Below are 21,240 nucleotides of genomic sequence, written 5' to 3' on the forward strand. Positions count from 1 at the left end.
ATTAGTGACATGTGGTAGGGAGCTGCGCTCCAGATGACTCTTCCCACACTCCCCTTCCCTACTAGAGCGATGGCGGTAGTCATGGCGGATGGTGACAGATGTGGTTCCCTCGGAGGTTCATGGCGCGATGGCGGATAGTGACATGTGGCGGTGGTCTGGAAGGTAGGGACACTAAGTGACGGTAGCGATGGGCGGGGGGCCGATGGTGACATGGCGGCGGTCCGCCAGCTGGAGAGTGGATGCATTCCAAAAGAGCAGTGTGGTTGATTGCATCACCTCGTGCTATAAATAGTCATGCGTGCATTCCGGGGAGGCTTGATATAGCAGTTGCAACTGTTGGCTAGTTATATATAGATGCCAGATGGATTGATGTGGGCGATGGTATAAAAAGAGCACCACAACCTCTGTGCTGTAGCATTCTTGTTTTGGCTGCTTTTCGCATAGGTAATTTTTCTCTATCTCTAGTTGGCTAACAAATACTCACCTGCAAGCTGTATAAATACCACGGCTTCGTTAACCGCGTTAAACCGGTATAGAATTGCGTTTAGTCCCAAAATAATTTAATAACATATCAGTTTTACAGAACTAAGCATTCCGGATTCCATTATGTCGGTAAATAATGTAGAGCCTGTACATATTGTAAACACCAATCAAACTTACGTCAGAAAGTTCAGGTTGTACGGCATGAAAACTACGTTCAAGTTTAACAGACCCCCTGTCGGTACGACCGAGTTAGATTGGATCAAGCGAGGGTTTGAAGAAGTTGTAGATCGTATGAAGGTGAACGCTTCAGACACAGACTATCTAGGTTTCACACTGACCAGTTTAAATTTCAAAAATAAAGAACCGGGCTATGTAGCCTTTAGACCAGCCGCTGACGTAACACTTGATATATTATGGCAGATATTTGGTGGGATAGTCCAGAGTAATGCCGAATCCATTACGTCTAGTGACACATTCCAGGTGACCTGTACTGTTGTCAGCCTTCCTATCGGTAGAGGTAGAAATAGACCCGGTAAGTACAGCAACTATAGCGAAGAATGCAAAAATCGAAAGGGTATTGTCGTTGTAGAAAATAAAGACAATCTATGTTTACCCAGAGCTCTAGTCGTAGGCAAAGCCCATGTAAAGAAGGATCCGGAGTATAAAGCTATACGTCAAGACAGACGTCAGAGGCAAACACTAAAAGCTCAAAAATTAATGGCAAAAGCTCGAGTTAATATCGCTGAAGAAGAAGGGGCTGGAATAGCAGAACTCGAAAAATTTCAAGACCACTTAAAGAAATACAAGATAACAGTTTATAGTTATAATACAAAAGGCCGTGATGTATACTTTAGTGGAAATAATAATGACGCATTGTACAACATCAACTTGTTTGTTTCACTTTCACGACTGGTCACTACAATGTAATTACCAACTTGACCGCAGCTTTTTCATGTCATTTTTTACTGTGAAGCCTGCCATGTGCCGTATGAACATAAAGGAGAACACAGATGCTCAACAATTTGCTCTGCTTGTAGCACAATCTCACCCCCCTGCAAGCTCGAGCATGCGGGAATAACTTGTCCTGAGTGTAATCGTCACTTTAAAAACCAACGCTGCTTCATCGCTCATCAAAGTGACCTATGTAGAAACGTGAAAATGTGTCTAGACTGCGGTAAACTCATAAACAAAAGACTAAGGAAAACAAGCCACGAATGCGGTGAGGTGTATTGCAGCGTTTGCACTGCTTTCAAACCCTCAAACCACCAATGTTATATGCGTCAAAATAAAGCATCCGCTAAAACCGACAATTTTTTATACATATTCTTTGACTTGGAGACTCGTCAGGATGATTGCCTCGAGAGTGACCCCAACGTCAAGGTACACAAAGTTAATTTGTGTGTCTCTGAACAGTATTGTAACCGGTGCATACACAGCAACGAGTCTTGTGACAGCTGCGTGCAGCGTAGAAAAATCTTTGAACAAGACCCAATATCTAATTTTATGCACTACGTAATGGAAGTGCGCAAACCGTACAAAGACGTTTGCGTTATTGCCCACAATGGACAAGGGTTCGACTTCCAGTTTGTCTTGAAATACGTGTTAGAACAAACAAAGTTTTACTCCAGAAGTCATCACACGGGGGACTAAAGTGATATTGATGGAGCTTGACAATGTACGTTTTATAGACTCCCTCAACTACTTTCCAATGGCTTTGTCTGCCCTACCTAAAGCCTTCGACTTAGGCCCTGAAAAGAAAAAAGGCTACTTTCCGCATCTCTTCAATACACTCGCGAACCAGAACTACACAGGACCTATACCTGCAAAAGAGTACTACTGTCCTGATTCAATGTTTGAGAAAAACAACAAGGACTTTGAAAAGTGGCACAACGAGCAGGTATGCAATAACTATGTATTTGACTTCCAGAAGGAATTAATTGAATATTGTATATCTGATGTTGACATCTTGGCTAAAGCTTGTATTAAATTTAGATCACTCTTTATATCCGAATGCAATGTTGACCCATTTTTAGAGGCTGTCACTATAGCTAGCGCGTGTAACCTGGCATTTAGACGTAATTTCTTGAAGCCAGAGACAATAGGCATAATACCGAAGAAAGGATACAGGTTGGTGGATACCCAGTCGTCTGCTGCACTCCAGTGGTTAGCTTATGAGGAAGAGCAGCGGGGTGTGAGGATCCAGCATGCTGGTCGAGAGCGGGAGGTTAAAATCGAGGGGATGAAGGTGGATGGTTTTGATGGGGCGCGAATATATGAGTTTCAAGGTTGCTACTACCACGGTTGCCCAAAGTGCTTTCCGTACAAAAGAGAAGAGCCTCTGAAAGAAGACCCATCTGACACCCTCGAATTGAGATACGAGAGGACAAAAGCCAAAATGGAAAAACTCTCTCGAACCCCCTACGAACTAGTAGAGATGTGGCAATGCGGATTTAACAATCTGAAAAGAGATCGAGATCTCACACATTTGGAAAATCATCCCGTGTTGACAACCTTACCGCTCAATCCCCGAGACGCTTTCTTCGGAGGAAGGACGGGGAATGCGATGACATACCACAGGTGTACGGAAGATGAGCAAATACACTACGTAGACGTATGTTCCCTCTATCCCTACGTCTGTAAACGGGGCAAATATGCGATTTCCCATCCTACCATCTACATTGGTGACAAAGAGTGCAGGGAAAGGGGAATGCAAGCTGAGGGTCTTCTAAAGTGCAAAGTGCTTCCTCCAAAAGATCTGTACCACCCAGTGCTTCCAGCTCGAATGAATGACAAATTAATGTTCGTACTGTGCAATGATTGCGGCGAAGAGCTCAACAGCGGAGAATGTCAACATAGCGACGACGAAAGGGCGTTGATTGGCACATGGACGATGGATGAAATACGCAGAGCAGTTGAAAAAAGCTACAAAGTTGTCGAAATGTACGAGTTGTGGGAGTACAAGATGGCCACCTTCGAAGAAGGTGGACTGTTCACTGAATTTATAGATAAATTCTTAAAGATAAAACAAGAAGCATCTGGCTATCCCTCCTGGTGCGTCACAGATGAGGATAGAGAGAGGTATGTTCAAGACTACTTCGAGCACGAAGGAATCAGACTAGATCCAGTTAAAATAGAGAAAAACGAAGGTCTCCGTTCTCTCGCAAAACTAATGCTTAACTCGTTTTGGGGCAAGTTTGGTCAAAGGGAAAACCAAACAAAGACTCTCATCACAAGGGATCCTGAAGAACTCTTTAGACTATGCATGGACTCAGGAGTTATCGTCAACACAATACAGGAAGTCAGTGAAGACGTTGTTCTGGTCAGTTGGCAACATCTAGAGGAGGTTGGCGAATCATTAAGTACGGTAAACGTTGTCCTAGCAGCCTACACTACAAGTCAAGCCCGATTAAAGCTTTATGATCACCTGGAAGCACTGGGTAAACAAGTATTGTACTACGATACAGATAGCGTTGTGTACCTATACAAAAATGGTTTATACAGAGTAAATACCGGTGACTATCTAGGGCAGATGACAGACGAGCTGGCTAAAGACTACGGTCCCGGTTCATATATTATCGAATTCGTTTCCGGTGGTCCAAAGACGTACGCTTACCGTGTTTTTTCTACAAACAAAAATGATTTTGTATGTGTCTGCAAAATTAAGGGCTTGACTCTTAACTTGAAAACTTCCAAAAATTTAAATTTTGAAAAACTTAAAGAAATGGTTCTTAGTGAAACCTGGGTAACGCTTGATATTGAAGAAAACAGAATTAGGAGAACAAAGTCTAGACAGATAGTGACCGTCAAAGAAACAAAGGTTTTCAAAATTACTGGCCCAAAACGCAAGCGTGAAGGTGAATATGGTACTTTACCGTACGGTTTATTGTAAAAAATCTAAAACCAGCTAGAGTTGGAATCTTCAGCTGTCTAAAGGAGGTATTTGGTGTACTAGAGACGGAAACATTATCACAGTGAAATGTAGTGATCTGTTAATGATAATCGGAGACAACAATAAAAATAACTCACCCTTTTGGAAGTCTAGTAGCCGTTATCCTAGTACTCTCTCCAGCCGTTCCAGTCACCGCCATCACGCAAATCGAATTCGTCTTCTTCTTCTTCTTCCTGTATTGAATATCCACTCTCGGATTCTGAGTCCTGAATCAAAAACTCCCATCCACTACTAACACTACCCCAGGAAACTGTTGAAGAGGTGAATGAGGACGATCTCGAAAGGGGACACGGTGGTTGTGATGGAGTCGACAACAGGTCAATAACACTTAAATACAAAGAATAAGCAGCAATAATTACTGATATCATCTCGAGTTGGCGCGAACACAGTACTGAGTGAGACGACCCACAATTATAAACACCAGCAACTGCATGTGGTCACCACATGTGGCGGTGCATCTCCTGCATAGATGCACTATCTAAATATAGACTCCAGAGCCGGGGTGATGAGGAGGTTGGTCTAAACACTGTAGAAACAAACTTTTCCTTCGGTCTCTGTGAGATGTGACCATATAAGGTGGGAGGACTCACGCATGTAGATGTGTGAAAACTTCACTGGACGGTTATCTCGAGTGACCACCACCTCTTAAAAGTGCTCCGGTAGATCTAGATGTGGGGAATTATTATTATTATTGTACATGTGTTCACGTCAGTATATGTTTCAAAAGCATTGTTTCATCCTGCAGTCGTATCTCGACTCGCAGTCTTCAGAATATGCAATAGTTTTTGTCCATGGACACGTATTTAAGACCCTGCTGAATCCAACCTTACCCAAGCTCTGCAGTGTAAAAACTGCATCCTAATCGTTCTCAGCTACTACTTCCACGAGGGAAATGAAGTAATTCAAACCGTTGAGCTTTTCCAAATTCTAATGTCATCTCCTGTCACGCTATCTAGTACTTCAATATCGGTCATGTTCCGTACCTGATTGAAGGTGTAAATGTGATGAAATACCCTTGTAACACGGTAGCAACCGTGATGCAAGGAAGGGAGGTGGGAACTCGGCTGCCCACCACAGCATACAGCGTTGGATGGAGCTGTATGGGTATTTCCGGTCGAATTGTTTACAGTCTATATGCTGATTGTGAACAACCGAAACGGTAATACTAGGGGGATAAATCGGAGGCATGAACTAGCGTCTTTTGGAGCATGCCACGGTCTACAGCGGTGGAGGGGCTGTAGAATTTGGGGGTTAAATATAAAAGTCCTGCCACATTCTTCTCATTTTCAAAATGGAGAGACGTCAAGCAATAGCTAACGAGCTACATAGGCCAGTTCGTCGTAATTTCAGGAGACGAAGTGTCACTCTGAAAGGTAAGGACGATCTTTACCAGGCAGATCTCGTGGAGATGATACCGTACGCTGGTGAAAACAAGGGGATGAAGTATATACTGACAATTATAAACTGTCTGACAAAATTCGCAATAGCTGTACCGTTAAAAAGTAAAGCAGCAGTGGAGGTAGCTAAAGCGCTGGAACCCATTCTACAAAAACACAAGATGAAGAAACTTCCAGACTGATCAGGGTAAAGAATGGTTCAACGGTCACATTAATAAATTGATGATGATGCATTACGGGATCAATCACTTCAATACATATTCCGAACTCAAGGCTAGCATAGTTGAACGCCTCAACCGAACATTAAAAGAGAAAATGTGGAAAATATTCACTGCTCGAGGTAGTTTACGAATGGGTTAGTCTTTTGCCGAAAATAGTTAAGGGTTACAATGCTACTATTCACAGAACCATCGGTATGAAACCGAAAGATGTACGACAAAAACATGTGAAAACCATTCTGGAGCGCATAAATCGTGCAAAAAAAACCCAGAGAACAAGAACACCTAAAGGCCAAATTTAGTGTGAACGATAAAGTGAGAATAAGTAAGTACAAACGTGTTTTTTCAAAAAGGTTATTTACCTAATTGGACAAATGAAATATTTACAGTGTACGCTGTAAAACCGACAAATCCCAAGACTTATATCCTGCAAGACTCACAAGGAACCATCTTGAAAGGTGGATTTTATGAGCCTGAACTGGCCAAGGCGAACACGGGAAACGTTTATTTAATTGAAAAAGTGTTGAGAAGAAAGAAAGACAAGGTACTAGTTAGATGGGCAGGATTTGATAAAACAAGTGACACATGGATTGACAGAAAGGACATTCTTTGAGAGAGAGAGAGAGAGAGAGAGAGCGGTGACTATATTTAAATTTAGCCATTCCTGTGATGCATTCAGTATCTGTTGCAATGCGTGTAGTAAAACAATCCGTGGAGCTTCCCGTGTCTAATTTTGATCGGTTTGTTACTGGGGGAGGTGACATGACCAAAATAGGTAGTAAGCACGGTCCCCTGTTGCCAAACTCGATACGATGTATTATTGCCCGGACCTTCCAACTGTGGCAAAACTAACGTGCTGTTCAACCTCTTGTTTGATCCCAATGGATTGGTTTATGAGAACATATACGTTTTTTCTAAATCACTGTATCAGCCTAAATATAAATTCCTTGCAAAAGTGTTACCTAAAGAGATCGGGTACTTTCCATCGGACGATAACAGCACTGTGATAAACCCTAGTGACGCCAAAAAAAACTCAATCATGGTGTTTGATGACATAGCCTGTGAAAAGCATGACAACATTAGAGCCTATTTCACTATGGGCAGACACAACAATATTGATGTGTTCTATCTCGGTCAGACCTACAGTCGTATTCCTAAGCAGTTTGATACGTGATAACACTAATTTTTATAATTATATTTAAGCAGGACGATATGAATCTGAAACATGTTTTACGCCGATCACGTCAATACAGATATGCCTTTCGACTCATTTAAAAAAGGTGTGCGCTAAAGCTTGGAACGACAGTAAACCACGGGTTTCTAGTCATTGACAAAGACCGTGACATTTATAAAGGGCGGTACCGTATTGGTTGTTGACACTTTTCTTGAGTCACTATGAGTGCGCGGATCTATTATTACAATGATATTGGAAAATATACAGGCGTCAATAGCGACGGAGTCAGGAGACCGGCAAAAGTCCGCTCGAATCTCTGTACATGGTATTATGAGGATAAGAAAGGATTTTGCGGGAACTATTGCAGTAGACGTGGTAAACACGGTGATGCTTATAACAGGAGGTGTTGGCGTCACAAGAGACAGGGTGTCTACAGTCGCAGTTTACCACCGATAGTATTGTTAATGATTTCGTCGGACGAGCGTATATACAACCGTGAAAAATGGATATCGTTCATCGTCGAATGTCAGGAGAGGGGTGTTCCAATAGAATTAGTAATTTACCACGAAGACATGCTAAACGGTACTGTGCGTGAACCCATGAAACTTATTGTCTCGGTTCAGAACCGTTTCCAGACCTATTTTGGCAAACCGATATTGAAACTTAGTAACGCTCACGGTAGTTTAAACTTTACTCAGATATACTTGAGAATGTTGAAGTATGGGTGTAGTATTCCTTACGCAGCCAAGTGTATAGTGTTAACGGGTCGCAGCATTCCGATTAGATCACCTGTAACAGTGTACAGACGCGCGCTACGTTCACAGTGTTACATAGACGTTAGCTACAACGTACACTACGGGCCAACTCCTGGTAGTATACAGGGAAAACGGGGGAAGACGTTTGCTGCAGTGAATAACTTATGTCAAGGACTGTACACAACAGAGTTTCATAAGACGTGCTCTACCCACGGTACCTTTTGGAGTGTAAAAAATTCGGTTCTCTCTCTAGTAGAGGGATCCGGTGAGTACAGAATAACACGACCAGAACTATTTAGTAGTTTGGCACGAATTTACCGGTGCAAACTCAGATGAGTTTCTGCTCCTAAATTCATACCTATTGCACAATACTGACGTGGGAAAGACCTATTCAGGATCTGAAGAGGTATATGGACAAAACGATAGCGAACGACCAGTACACTGTTGCTGAAATACCCCAATGGCGAGGCGGTATAAAAAGGACTTTTATCTTCAAAGACCTATCACGACGTGAACGTATTCCTAGATTCAGTCGTGAAAGTGACAGATACTATTCTGGCCTACCACTGTCCTCAGGTGTTTCACTTAAAGAAGTGATTCGTTACATTAGAAAACACAAGAAGCGGGCATTATTTTTTAGACAGGTAGAACTACCATGAAGAGACTAGAGTGCAGATTGATCGATACTTCTCATTATTTGCATATGAGGAAATCCTATATAAATAAACAGATAACAGGCTGTGGGTTCAGTGTCAATCATGACGCGAAACAAGAAGCAGCTTATGACGGAGATATCAAAATTAAAGAAATCTATAAAACAAAAGTATAATCGGTTTAAGCGGGGTGAATTGGAGTCCGAGGAGATGTTTTGAAAAGCAATACCAGCCGTTGATCAAGGAATTGCGTGACACCAAGGAGACACGCACTTTACACACCGATGTCAAGAAGGAAATCAAGAAAGAGGAAGATAATGCAGATGATGACGATGATGAAAACTCAGAGTTTCTACCAAATGTATTTTCTTCGCCTAATCTTCCTCATTTAAAACCATCGGTCTCCACTAGACTTGATTCTGGAGCAGAAGAAGTGTTTGAGACAGACGACAAAGGTGATGGTGGAAACAACGAAATTACAAAAATGCTTTCAACACCTACGGGTCTACAGACGGCGTCCCAATATATCGCTGATAGCTTTGCTCATCCGTTGACCAGAAAGTACATGCAAGAGCTTATGAAGGATTTGGGTGGGCGTTCATCTAAAATTGACCATCTTTACGGTCCTCGTTACGAAAAAAATACTTTAATGGTTGGCAATAAGGAATTGCAGTTTGATGAGGACGGTAGTATTCGAATAGATGATGTGGCGTAATAAGCCACAAGAGGGTCTGTACGAGTTGATTTTCAAGCGAATACCGGATGATGAAATCTACAATGACGAAGACAAAATCGCTTACAAAGATATACTGAAGAAAACTAGCGCTCATAAAAGAAACTATAAACCCAAATGGAGTTATCAATCGCAACACGTCGCTAAAGTATAAGTATGTAATTTCAGACTTATTTTCCAAAAGTAGTTAAGGGTTCTGGAGCTGACAGGAAAGCTCATAGTGTGACTAAATCACTATCAGATCCCGATACGGTTTACTGGAACGATCCAAATGAGTTGTGCGACCGTCTTAGGCTGTTGGTGGCATCCGCTGAAGCTGGAAACACGAACCACAAGAAACGAGATTATAAATATCCTTGAAGAATTGAAAGAATCAAAGACTATATCAGGTGATGGTAACGCGAGATTCAGATCATTGATGAGATGACCGTCAATAAGTTTGGTCAGAGACCACAATATCTGAAGAAGCAAGACATCCAGAGAGTTATGAATACTGTAAACAAAAAGCTAAAGAAAGATGTAAGAAGACTGTACTCTCAAATTTCAACCCTTCAAAATCAAGCGCTTATTTCAGCAGGATCAAATAAACAGCTTACAAAATAGAAATGAAGAAGCTATAAGACGTCTAGCAGTTCAACTATTTTCACTGGATCAACAAGATACACACTACCGTACCTCCAGCTCGCTTCCACACCGCCTTAGATGCTGATGAAAACACATATATTGACTGGGATAAGATATTTATAAAGAGCAATGTACAGGAAGAGTCTTCATCACTTGTAAAATGAGTGTGGACAAGTTTGGACGACGCTTCAAGCGTACAAAGGCTAAACAAAGTCCGAAAAGGCGAGGGATTCAATGTGACTGCCGAAGGTGACTATGACGTGCAGAGAAAACGTCTAAGAAATCTAGGGAACCCGGAAAATGAACTAGACGCTGTTAATCTACAGACGTTGATCAGTAAGTTAGGAGCTCTGCAAACCGAAATGATTACTTTAACCGACAAGTTAAACAGCTTGAAAGATTCACAAGAAAATTCTATGAAACTTTTAGCTACTTTAACCGACAAGTTAAACAGCTTGAAAGATTCACAAGAAAATTCTATGAAACTTTTAGCGGTTCAATTGTTCCATTGGATCAATAGAGTACACAGTACCGTAGCTGTTGGTAGGTTTCAAGCACACTTTAACGTTGATGCACATACATATATCGACTGGGATAAGATATTTATAAAGAGTAAAATTCGTGACTCGTCATCACTTGCACAATGAGTGTTGACAAGTTTTGGACGGCGATCCAGGCAGTTTGGAAAAGGCGGGTTAAGAGGACCGAAAGGAGATGGATTCAAGCTGACGACCGAAGGTGACTACGACATTAACGGGAAGCGGCTAAGACATGTAAAAAGTCCAGAAGATGATCTCGACGCCGTAAATCTACAAACGCTGACCAGTAAATCGGTGATAATCGGGAAAGATGGAATTGACTGTCGGAAACAGAGATTGAGCAATATAAGTAAAGCTACAAGGCCATATGAGACGCTCTACCACTCGCTCAACTGGCCGAACACATACCGTCAAAAGATTTAAAGGATAAATCTTACAAGTTTCATCGCTTTAGATTACATCAAATTGGGGAGCCTAAACAAAACGATGACGCGTTAACACTCGGTTACTTCAAAAAATAACACAATAAAAAAAAAGCAGGATGGTTGGGAGCTTGGAAACAAAAGGCTAAAGCTAGTGGCCGATCCTGTCGAGCTTCGTGACGCTGTGACGCTCAACTATTTCAACGCAAACACAGTTACAAAGAAGCAAGACGGTTGGGAGTTTGCAAACAAAAAGTTAGGGTTAGTTGCAGACCCTACCGAAATGCAAGATGCTGTGACAATGAACTATCTCGTTCGTGTCTTAAGTGAAGTGTTTTACAGTTTCTATATACGTCTCGCTCCTCCTGGTGATAGTGTTAGATCGGTCGCTAAAGACCAGTGGATTCGTTCAAACGTTTGTTGATCCGTTTTTCTTAAACTCCAAAACGAAAATAATGAGATCGGAAGACTAATTATATAAACTGTGATTGCAAGGCATACACTGCAGTCTGGTTTTAGCCACGGCGCGGATAAAATGGCAAAGCGCAAGGGGTCGTCCGTCAGACGAAAGCGAACCATCGGAGGAGCAGGAGGTGGTTATCTCTAGTGTTATTAACAAGGCGATTGACCTTCTACCTTTTGAAGCACACATCCCCAGCTATTCCTTCTGCGGACCTGGCACATTTTTGAAAAAAAGAATCGCTAGGGGTGAGAAGGGGGTGAATTTATTGGATGATGCCTGCCGTATTCACGATATAGCTTACGATAAATACAGTGACTCGGAGCATCGCAATCAAGCAGACAAAGAGTTGGCAAAGCGGGCTTGGGATAGAGTAAAATCGTCAGACGCGACTTTAGGTGAAAGAGCAGCTGCTTTAGCTGTAACTGGTGCGATGAAAGCTAAAACGGCTTTCGGTGGTGGAAAAAGACGAAGGAAAGTTGTTAAGAAGAGCGGAAAGACGAAAGGTAGGGGCCTTTACCTAAAACCGTATCCAAAGAGGGGGCTGGTGTTAGAAAAAAGAAGAGGAGTTGTTTGTAAAAAAAAATCTCGATCCCGATAAGACCGTTGACAAATTTCGAGTTGATCCACTACGCTAAACAACTAAGCATTCCCAATTTTAGAGGGGTGTTTATGCGTGACACGTTTACCTCAAACAGGGCCTAGAAAATACGAGTCAGCTATAGTTAATCTGGACTCAAGTTACGGTGACGGTACTCATTGGGTTTGCTACAGAAAACGCCGGCATAACGTGAGCTATTTTGACAGTTTCGGAAATCTTCGCCCTCCTTGGGAACTCATATACTATTTCGGACCCACCGCTGATATACAGTATAATTATCAAAGTCGTCAGGGGATTGATTCAGTTGTATGTGGACATCTGTGCTTAGAGTTTCTCAGCGGAAAGAATGTTTTGCCTGAGCGGGAAAGGTTCAAGAATAACTTGTGACGTATTTCCTCCATACGACACCAGTGATGGCGATTACGTAATTGGATTGATAGATCTGAGCACATTCAATTCCATTCCCAATATTGAAAAGAATGTAAACGATAAATTTTATTACGGAAACCATGATGAAGTGATAATGTTTGAGGAAGGTTCTTACGAAGTAGAAGATATTGCGAATTATATACAGGGGAGACTACCGGAGGGATCACAGTCCGCTTGAATGCAAATAACAATACTCTTAAGACCGAGATTAAAAGCAACGTGCAGATTGATTTCAGCAAGAAAGGCACAATTGCATCGATATTGGGCTTCAGCAAAAAGGTGCTGCAAGCTAATAAAGTACACACTTCAGACCTGCCTGTGAATATTCTCAAGGTGAACAGCATAAGAGTTGAGTGCAACGTTGTTCGCGGCTCGTTTGATAACGGTGTAGAGAGTCACGTTATTCACGAGTTCTTTCCACAAGTAAGAGCCGGGGTATAAAATAGTCGAGACACCTGGTACAGTGATTTATTTACCACTCAACGTTCAGAAGGTGCACACCATAAATGTCGAGCTTAAAGATCAAGACAACAATCCTGTGAATCTCAGAGGTGAAACGTTATCTTTGAGGTTGCATGTAAAGAAAGTGGGTGCTCATGGGTCTAGTATTTAAGGAGGGTGTGAACATAATTAAGGTCATTAGACCGCCGCGCCTGATAGTGGTAACTTCTGCTAACGCAAATTTATTGCGCTCTCTTGGCTTTAAAGTTAACACCGGCGCAATTCGTGGAAATGCTCGATATAGAGAGTCCCGCTGAGTACAATGAAATCATTACCGGACTGGAATATCACACACATAATCCGTATGCTTCAACCACGTTTAATAATAACGATGAAAATACGGATACCAATCAGTTATCAGGACTTAATAACAGCTCCTTTCGAAAGTACACTACACGTTATGGGTACAGTAAGCGGTAAGAAAGCAGACGGTACAACAGATGCTAAAGTGTCTTTGGTTAACAATGCTATCGCTTTTCTCTTTGATGATATCCGATACGAGATTGGCGGTGTGGAAATTGATCGCACAAAGAATTTAGGTATAGCCAGTTCCTTAAAAAATATATTATCAGCTCGTGCAGAAGACGAAAAGAATCTGGAAAATGCATGCTGGTTCGGCCCCGGTGGAAAGAGAGAAATGGACAAATTCTCGTTTTCTGTACCTTTAAGATTGTTGTTGGGATTCGCAGAGGATTACAAGCGAATAATTGTGAATGTAAAACAAGAGTTGATACTGCTGCGGTCGGCGACAGATGCCAACGCTATTATTAGCGAGGATGCAGTGACTCACGCGTTGAAGATCACCAATCTGTACTGGCGGGTGCCTCACATCTCTGTATCCGACTTGTTTCGTGCTAAAATCCTACATCTAGTTGAAAAAGATACTCCAATACATATACCGTTTTAGATCGTGGGAGTTGCATGAATACCCTGTACTGCCGCAAACTGAACGTCAATCATGGACTATAAAAACCTCTTCTCAATTGGAGAAACCACGATACGTGATTGTAGCTTTCCAGACAGAAAGGAAAAAACAACTTAAAGAAAGACATGTCATTGTTTGACAGTTGTAAGTTATCGAACATCCGTCTATATTTAAATACACAATATTTTCCCTTATGACAACATTCACGGAGACGCAGCTATATTCTACGAAATGTTTGTAAGATTTCAAAACTCCTATTATGGCGATTTAGGTGGTCGTCGGTGGCCTGACGTCAGTCTGGACACGTTTAAAAATAAAACACCTCTGTATGTGATTGATTGTTCACGATGATGCCAAAATGATTCGGTCCAAGTCCTGGACCTGTCGATGTGCGGATAGAATTTGAGGCTACGGAAGCGTTTCAAGGCCAACACCACAGCCTACTGTCTACTGCTTCATGACTCGTATTTCGTTTACACAATGCTCAAGGGCACGGTAAAGAAGATGATGTAACGTGAATAAAACACGATTCAAATGACAGAATCTTTCAGTTTCAAATTGGACGCCACGATGGAAGGTTCACGGAAGATAAATATCGTCCCTTGATTTGGTCGGTGAAATCCGTAGACTAATCCAGAATCACCAGTTAACAACAATGAAACGAACAAGTGACGGCTACATGCATTATTGCGAATGTGCATATACCACACACCGGATTGTCAAGATGTACCAGACACTTGTGTATGTGTAATGATTGACAGGCGGAAAGATGAAATATTCAGACTGTTAAATGAAATTTACGATAACACTGTGCAAAACGACGACGATGTCATAGAAGATGATAGTGACTATACGGTATCGTCTATGGAAGAGGGAGAGGGGGAGAAGGAGGAGATATGTAATTGTATAAGTCAGTGACTAATACGTCAGGTACTTAAAGGTTTGCTCAAAGTGTACAGAGTCATTCGTGATCATGGAGCGAAAGAGTGAAGACATACAGGCTACTGTCGCTGCTGCTGTGTTGAAGGAGGAGGAGGAGAAGCAGCTGGTGAGTCAACCGATGGAAATAGACAAGATTAAATCAATCCGTAAAAGCTCCAAAACGAAATCTCCCGAATCTAGTTACCGGAGTGTTTCTAAAGTCCTCTTTACTTTTTGAATCCTGATTGTTCCAAATACTTGATTGTAGGATTGTTTGTTGATCACGACAATGGTGTCGGTATCTTGATGAAGGGTAAAAAGGGGAACGTTTGCGTTTTGGAAACCGGAAATGTTCAACATTTTATTAGGGTGCGCGAACCAAATCACTGGTCTCTTGGAATCGACAGGCGTGCATAGATTCAGGAGTTCTAAAAGCGAAAGTGGAGAAAATATGGTAGTACGCAGGGTGTTTGGTCAGCAGTACGTTGTACTGTACGACGGAAAGAATACATTAACTCTGTCCGTAGACGAGTGGACACAGTTCACCAACTGTCTGCCCTGCATAACACGTCAAATCAACGAGCTGTTTTTAACGGAGGATCTATTGAGATCTTACGTCAGTGATGTGTTAGCTCTGACTAGTAACGGAAGTCCGGACGAGGGTTACGTTGATCCGCCTGAGGCTTTACCACGTCACCTTTGCGATAGACTTATTTGATGACGTCCAGTGCTACAAACGTTTGGCCAAATCCCAGAGGTAATGAATGCGGCAGTAGTTGAATTTCAAGCTTTTCAAGGTAATAAAAAGCAGTTTATAATAAAAGAATTTGCAATTGTGTCTAATTCATTGCAATGTCAAATTGTTTTCAAACCTCCATTTCCGCGGGAGAAATTAAACAAGAAAATGCGAAAGACAGCTCTGTGGTTAGAAAAGAACTACCACAAGATCTTGTGGGAAGAAGGTGATTTCCCTTTACTGCGGTCGTGTCATTCGCAATTTGTGCAAGCCTTTTACTATAATTTATACACGCGGACACGAGAAGGTTGAAATTTTTAAGACAATTTCACAATAACGTTTACGAGCTAGATAACTTGACATGTGACGAAAATAGTACGTTGTGCAGTCGTAAAGGAACGCATCGATTTTCCTGCTCCTTACCGCAACATAATGACCGTGATGAAGATGTACGGTGTGCAATGCACGCTGCTAAATGTAGTTTTGAAATCCTGATTAAAAACAGGTTCACCAGTCCACTTAGTAGTCATTCTGTTAACGGTCACTGTTGAGATTACATCGTGCTAGCATGGGGAGTACGGCTGCTGCTACCGCTGATGTTTGGGACCTAATTTCTCGAGAGCCAAAAGCTCCTGTCGGAGTGCCTCACTGATGCCTTCAATTTTGAAATTTAGTCGCTTTCTAAATTGGAGGCTTTTATCGGCAAACTATAATACTTTTTTTTCCTTTGACATGTTGAGAATATTTCAGCATAAAGTAATTTGGACCATGGTTTTAGAGAATGCTCGCCTTCCTGAATTCTTTTTGCGTGAAATGGTACCGAACTTTGACACCTACTGTTGGATAGTAAATAAGTCGTCACCAGGTTCTTTCAGAACAGTTTATACACGATTTTGCTGAACAGTTGGACTGGGATTACATACTATTGTACCAACAACTTAGTGGAAAGTTTCTTCAGGACCATAGTAGTTATTATGGTGATGAAGCGTGATATGTTTCCGTAGAAACTCCAGCTAGAAGAATTAGACCACATTGAAAGGCTTCACCGAGTAAAGTGGTCTATAACCGATTCTTTGTAAGTGTTTGATGAGTCACATTGAAAGGCTTCACCGAGTAAAGTGGCTTCTGGGTAACTTGCTGAGAATCTGAATCCGCTAATGGGACATCCTATGTAAGTTTACAACGAGTCACATTGAAAGGTTTCTCCAAGTAAAGTGGCTTGTATGAAACTTGCTGAGAGATTGTTTCAGCTTCACCTGGATGAGACAAGTCATATTGAAAGGCTTTCACCAAGTAAAGTGACTTGTCGCGTCCGCCTTAGACGATGTAGTATATTGTAGGTTAGTAAAGAAAAACCCTTCTCGGAAGGAGGAGGGGTTCGGCATTAAGTTGAGGACTACTCCTGACACGTGGAAGAGGAAAAGCCATTTGCGAGAGCAGAGGAGTTTGGCATTAAGTTGAAAACTTCAAAGTTCACGTGGGCTAAAAAAAAATTTGCAAAATATAAAAGTTTTTGCGAGTACTTGACAGTGAGACGGAAAGGTTCGGCATTTAGTTGAGAACTTAAACGAACTCGCTGAACGGTCTCGCAAGGACACAAAAAAAAAGTTTATTTTTTTCGGAGGTGGCAAATTTGTTATGGAGTGGCCATCACGACAGAGTGGGCGATGGTTGGGGCCCACTCCCAAGACAAAGAGAGGTGACACGGAGAGGTTTCGGCATTGAGTTGAGAACTTGAACGTGTTCAGTGTTCTTTGTTAAGTGAGATTAGGCCTCCTGGGGAAACTCACTATAATAAAAAAACGCGCCGAGACCCCTACGGCCTGGCTCAATGCCTACCGTGGTGATGGAAACGTGGGTCAACCTGATACACCGCATTCCAGTCTAAATATGACAGCGATTACCATATATGGGTGTTTGCATGGCACAAAGCCTACAGGGGTGACGGAGTAGTTGGCCAATTTTACACGCTGCATTCCAGTCTAAATGTGACACCTATTACCATACATGGTATTGCACCTTGGATACCTCCCACCTTTTCCAATCAGGTATAAAATATCGCGAGAAAAGCTGACAGTCACAGTCAATCTCTACGTATCGTGATCATCGTATCCGTTACAGGTAGGTGACCATGTCTTTACTTTGTATTTTTAGCTAACAGAGGCTCTGTGACGGATTATTGTTATAGTTTGGAATTTGTTTACAGGAAATCATGGATCTTTCGTCAAAACTGACATCCCTCGAAAAGCAGGGTGAAATTCAACCAAAGATTTCAATAAAGGAATTAACGCGGAAATCAGGATACAAGATTCTTGAGGCGAGGAAAGGTTCACACCAAATTTGACAGGATGGCTGTCATGCTGGTGATAGAACAGGATGGATCGAAGACGGCTGTAACATTTTTGCCTGCTAGGTTCGAGAGATGCCTTAACGAGGAAGATCTGCAAGAGATGACAACGTCAAAAAAAGTTTAGAGTTCGGTGTAGCGGATCTAATGGACTTTCAGCGGACGTAAGGATATGGAAGTAATTACTTTGCATGTGGTTTGTACAACAGCTGTAGTGAGTTTAAAATAAACAGTACGAAGTCAAACAAAGTGTTTTATTTTTGCAACTCCTTCACCCCCCGCTGTGCTTAGTATATGAGCGCTCAGTCGCTCAATCGCTCAGTCTGAGTTTCCAACATGTACTGTTCAGTGTTATTGTTGTTGTTCTTTGCTATACTGCCTGGAGTCATCGGATCACCGCCGACTCCTCCTCCTCCTATCGGTCAGCGGCAGCGAGAAGCACAACAGGTTGGTTTTTTATCGTTTGTATTGTTATCCGATTACTAAACTGAAGATTTTTACTATAATATTATCTTTGTGGTTTTTTACCATCAGATACCCGATTCACCTGATTCTCCTGACGCCCAGCATGCTGAGGACTTTTTAGAGGCTTTAATAGCAGAAGAACAGGTTAGTAGACTCGCACACATGTTATGGTTTTGAGTGAAAGTAATTTAACAATATTGTTCTTTTTGCAATGTATTTAGATTGTAACGTTTTATTACTATGGAACAACAAGTTGGTTTTTTATCGATTGTATTGTTATCCGATTGCTAAACTGAAGATCTTTACTATAATATTATCTTTGTGGTTTTCACCACCAGATACCCGATTCACCCGATTCTCCAGGAGCCCAGCACGATGAGGACTTTTTTGAGGCTTTATTAGAAGAAGAAGAAGAACAGGTTAGTAGACTCGCACACATGTTATTGTTTTGAATGAAAGTAATTTAACTATATAGTATTTTTTTGCAATATCTTTAGATTGTAACGTTTTATTACTATTTACAGCAGTCATCTGACCCTTGGGAATTCCCATCACGCGGTAGCTGCAGACGCAGAACTCCTCCTCCTTCGAGTTCTTCAGATTCGGTTAGTGGAATTTTTGTGTGTGTGTGTGTGTGTGTGTGTGTGTGTGTGTGTGTGTGTGTGTGTGTGTGTGTGTGTGTGTGTGTTCAGTGATCTAGTTTCCGTAATCTACAGAATCACACAATTTTACAGGCAGTCCACGTTGCACTGATAGACGGACCCCCTCAGGATGAACCTATAGATTTGACTAATCCATCTCACCGAGATCCCATACCACCATCCACCCGCTGGCGACGGTCCTTGTTCCCGTCATTGTACCGTATGTCTTGAAGAAGATAGGCAGAGACGTCGTATCGCTAGATTTTTTCAGGTTGGAAAATTAGTCTTTATTGACGCTTTTGCGATTTGACCGATTGGTGTGCAATTGTCCATGAAAGACTTCTTTTTCTACAGGAGAACCGTGGACAGTGCAATGGGTTAAGGGTTTCATCCCACGCTCTCTTCGCGGTGGTACGGGTCCAGAACGATCTCACGAATCTGACACGCTACGTGGACCGGTTTCTGCAATCAGACATGGATTTGTTGTTCCTTCATGCAGAAGCGGATGTGGGATGTACTGCGTTCATTCCTGGAAACACTACTCGTGGAAGCTACCGAAAGGGTCCAAACGGAGTTGCAGAGGATCAGATTGCAAAGGACTGAAAGGGAACAGGAGTCTGCTAGACTGGTCGTTTGCGTGGTGTGCCAAACTGCACTTCCCACCGTAGCCCTGAGAACTTGCGGCCACGTACTGTGTCCATCGTGCAGTCACCGCCTCTTCAAGGTGTCCTGTATGCAGGGTTCCAATTGTCGGTATCCTGGATCTCTTCTTCCTGTAGGTGGACCGTTCTTCCCACTAAATAAGGGAGGGGGGTATTACATAGTACACGAGGTGACAACCAGTATCTCTGGACTGACCATGCGTACTATGTAATACCTTAACCTGGGGGCGTTTCTTTTAACGTCTGGACAGTCCCAAGCCCCTGTCCATGTGGGATAACGGTCGTGTAAACCCTGTGTTAGGAAAATGTGTTTCTTAAAGAGAGAGAACATTTACGGTCGCACTGTCGCCATCGCTCTACTAGGGAAGGGAGTGTGGGAGGAGTCGTATGGCGCGCCGCGCCGCACGCCACCACCACATGTCACCATCCGCCATCGCTCTTTATCTACTAGGGAAGGGAGTGTGGGAGGAGTCGTATGCCACCACCACATGTCACCATCCGCCATCGCTCTGGAGTGTGGGAGGAGTCAGGGAGGGGGCTTGCTGCTCTCCCATTGGTCGCCGTCACGGAGCTCTCGGCCAATCAGAGGCTTGGGCTATAGTGGCGGTACTTCTACTGTCATGGCCTGCGGATAGCCGAATATCACACAGACTATAACATTTAAATCTCCCGGCAGATAAGAAAAGAAATTATGTCACCCTCCTGAGTGATAGGATACTGAACATACATAATTTTATAACACATTTTTGTCTAAGTAGGCGAGAATTTTCACGCAAAATGTAAAGTCTGCATGTGACATTAGTTAAAGTATTTAACCACACAATACATTTTGTTTGTAGATGATTTACGTTTCGTAACAGAGTTTACATTATGAATGTTTTTGTGGGGTATAAAGGGAGCAATTTCACAAGAGTACTTTGAAATAACAACTTGTCAAAAGCCTTTAACATTGACTTTCACTCTAATAGTTTTTCTTTTTACTGGTAAATGATCTCGATGTTTTATTATGTAACATATTCAAAGGTCATGAGATTTTACTCTGCTGTAAACTAAGGCCAATTTTTAAATAAGGCCAATGTTAAAGTATTTGCTAACAGTCAGCGAAATTTCATGCAGTTACATACACCAACAGATCCATGTTGCTAATATATAAATTAAATTCGTAAAAAAATTCCAGCCTGTAGATGAGTTTAATTTAGATATACAGGGTGATTCATGAAGTTCTCCCCCCACTTCTACAGCACATTGTACTAGTAAAAATAATGAAAAAATGTTATATAAACATAGGTCCGAAAACGCTTCGTTAGCGAGTCACAGCTAGCGAAAGATTTCGCCTGAATTCCTGGATAAAGAGTAAAATAAAGCCATACTGAACTTTTGGAAAGGTTAATTAAGTAAGAAATGTCGTGGATTATTATGTATTTTTACCTGATAAAGCTAATAAAATAGGTTTCAGAACTGTACCTGTAGTAGTTTTTAGAGGGATTCAGGGTTAAATGCAAAAAATTGGGGCATGAAACAATGTTTTTTTTAACTTTGATGTACAATAACTTTGTTAAATTGGTAATAAATACATAAAATCATCAAACATTAATTGTAAGAGAA

The 21,240-nt window shown here is 41.9% G+C and overlaps 1 protein-coding gene and 1 long non-coding RNA gene across 2 annotated transcripts; both read left to right on the forward strand.

Moving 5' to 3' along the window:
* Nucleotides 1-606: 606 nt before the first annotated feature.
* On the forward strand, nucleotides 607-17,994 carry LOC124371511. The gene is made up of 5 exons (XM_046829863.1): nucleotides 607-1,015; nucleotides 2,172-3,920; nucleotides 6,437-6,591; nucleotides 14,804-14,911; nucleotides 17,821-17,994. Exons 1-5 carry the CDS (start codon nucleotides 607-609, stop codon nucleotides 17,992-17,994), a joined length of 2,595 nt encoding a protein of 864 aa, XP_046685819.1.
* A 401-nt stretch (nucleotides 17,995-18,395) lies between these two features.
* Nucleotides 18,396-19,130, forward strand: LOC124371510. The gene is made up of 3 exons (XR_006923247.1): nucleotides 18,396-18,476; nucleotides 18,671-18,751; nucleotides 18,857-19,130. It is a non-coding gene; the product is annotated as an uncharacterized LOC124371510 (long non-coding RNA).
* Nucleotides 19,131-21,240: the final 2,110 nt, after the last annotated feature.

The sequence above is a fragment of the Homalodisca vitripennis genome, unplaced genomic scaffold, assembly GCF_021130785.1.
Source record: "Homalodisca vitripennis isolate AUS2020 unplaced genomic scaffold, UT_GWSS_2.1 ScUCBcl_1525;HRSCAF=5254, whole genome shotgun sequence".
Taxonomy (NCBI): domain Eukaryota; kingdom Metazoa; phylum Arthropoda; class Insecta; order Hemiptera; family Cicadellidae; genus Homalodisca; species Homalodisca vitripennis.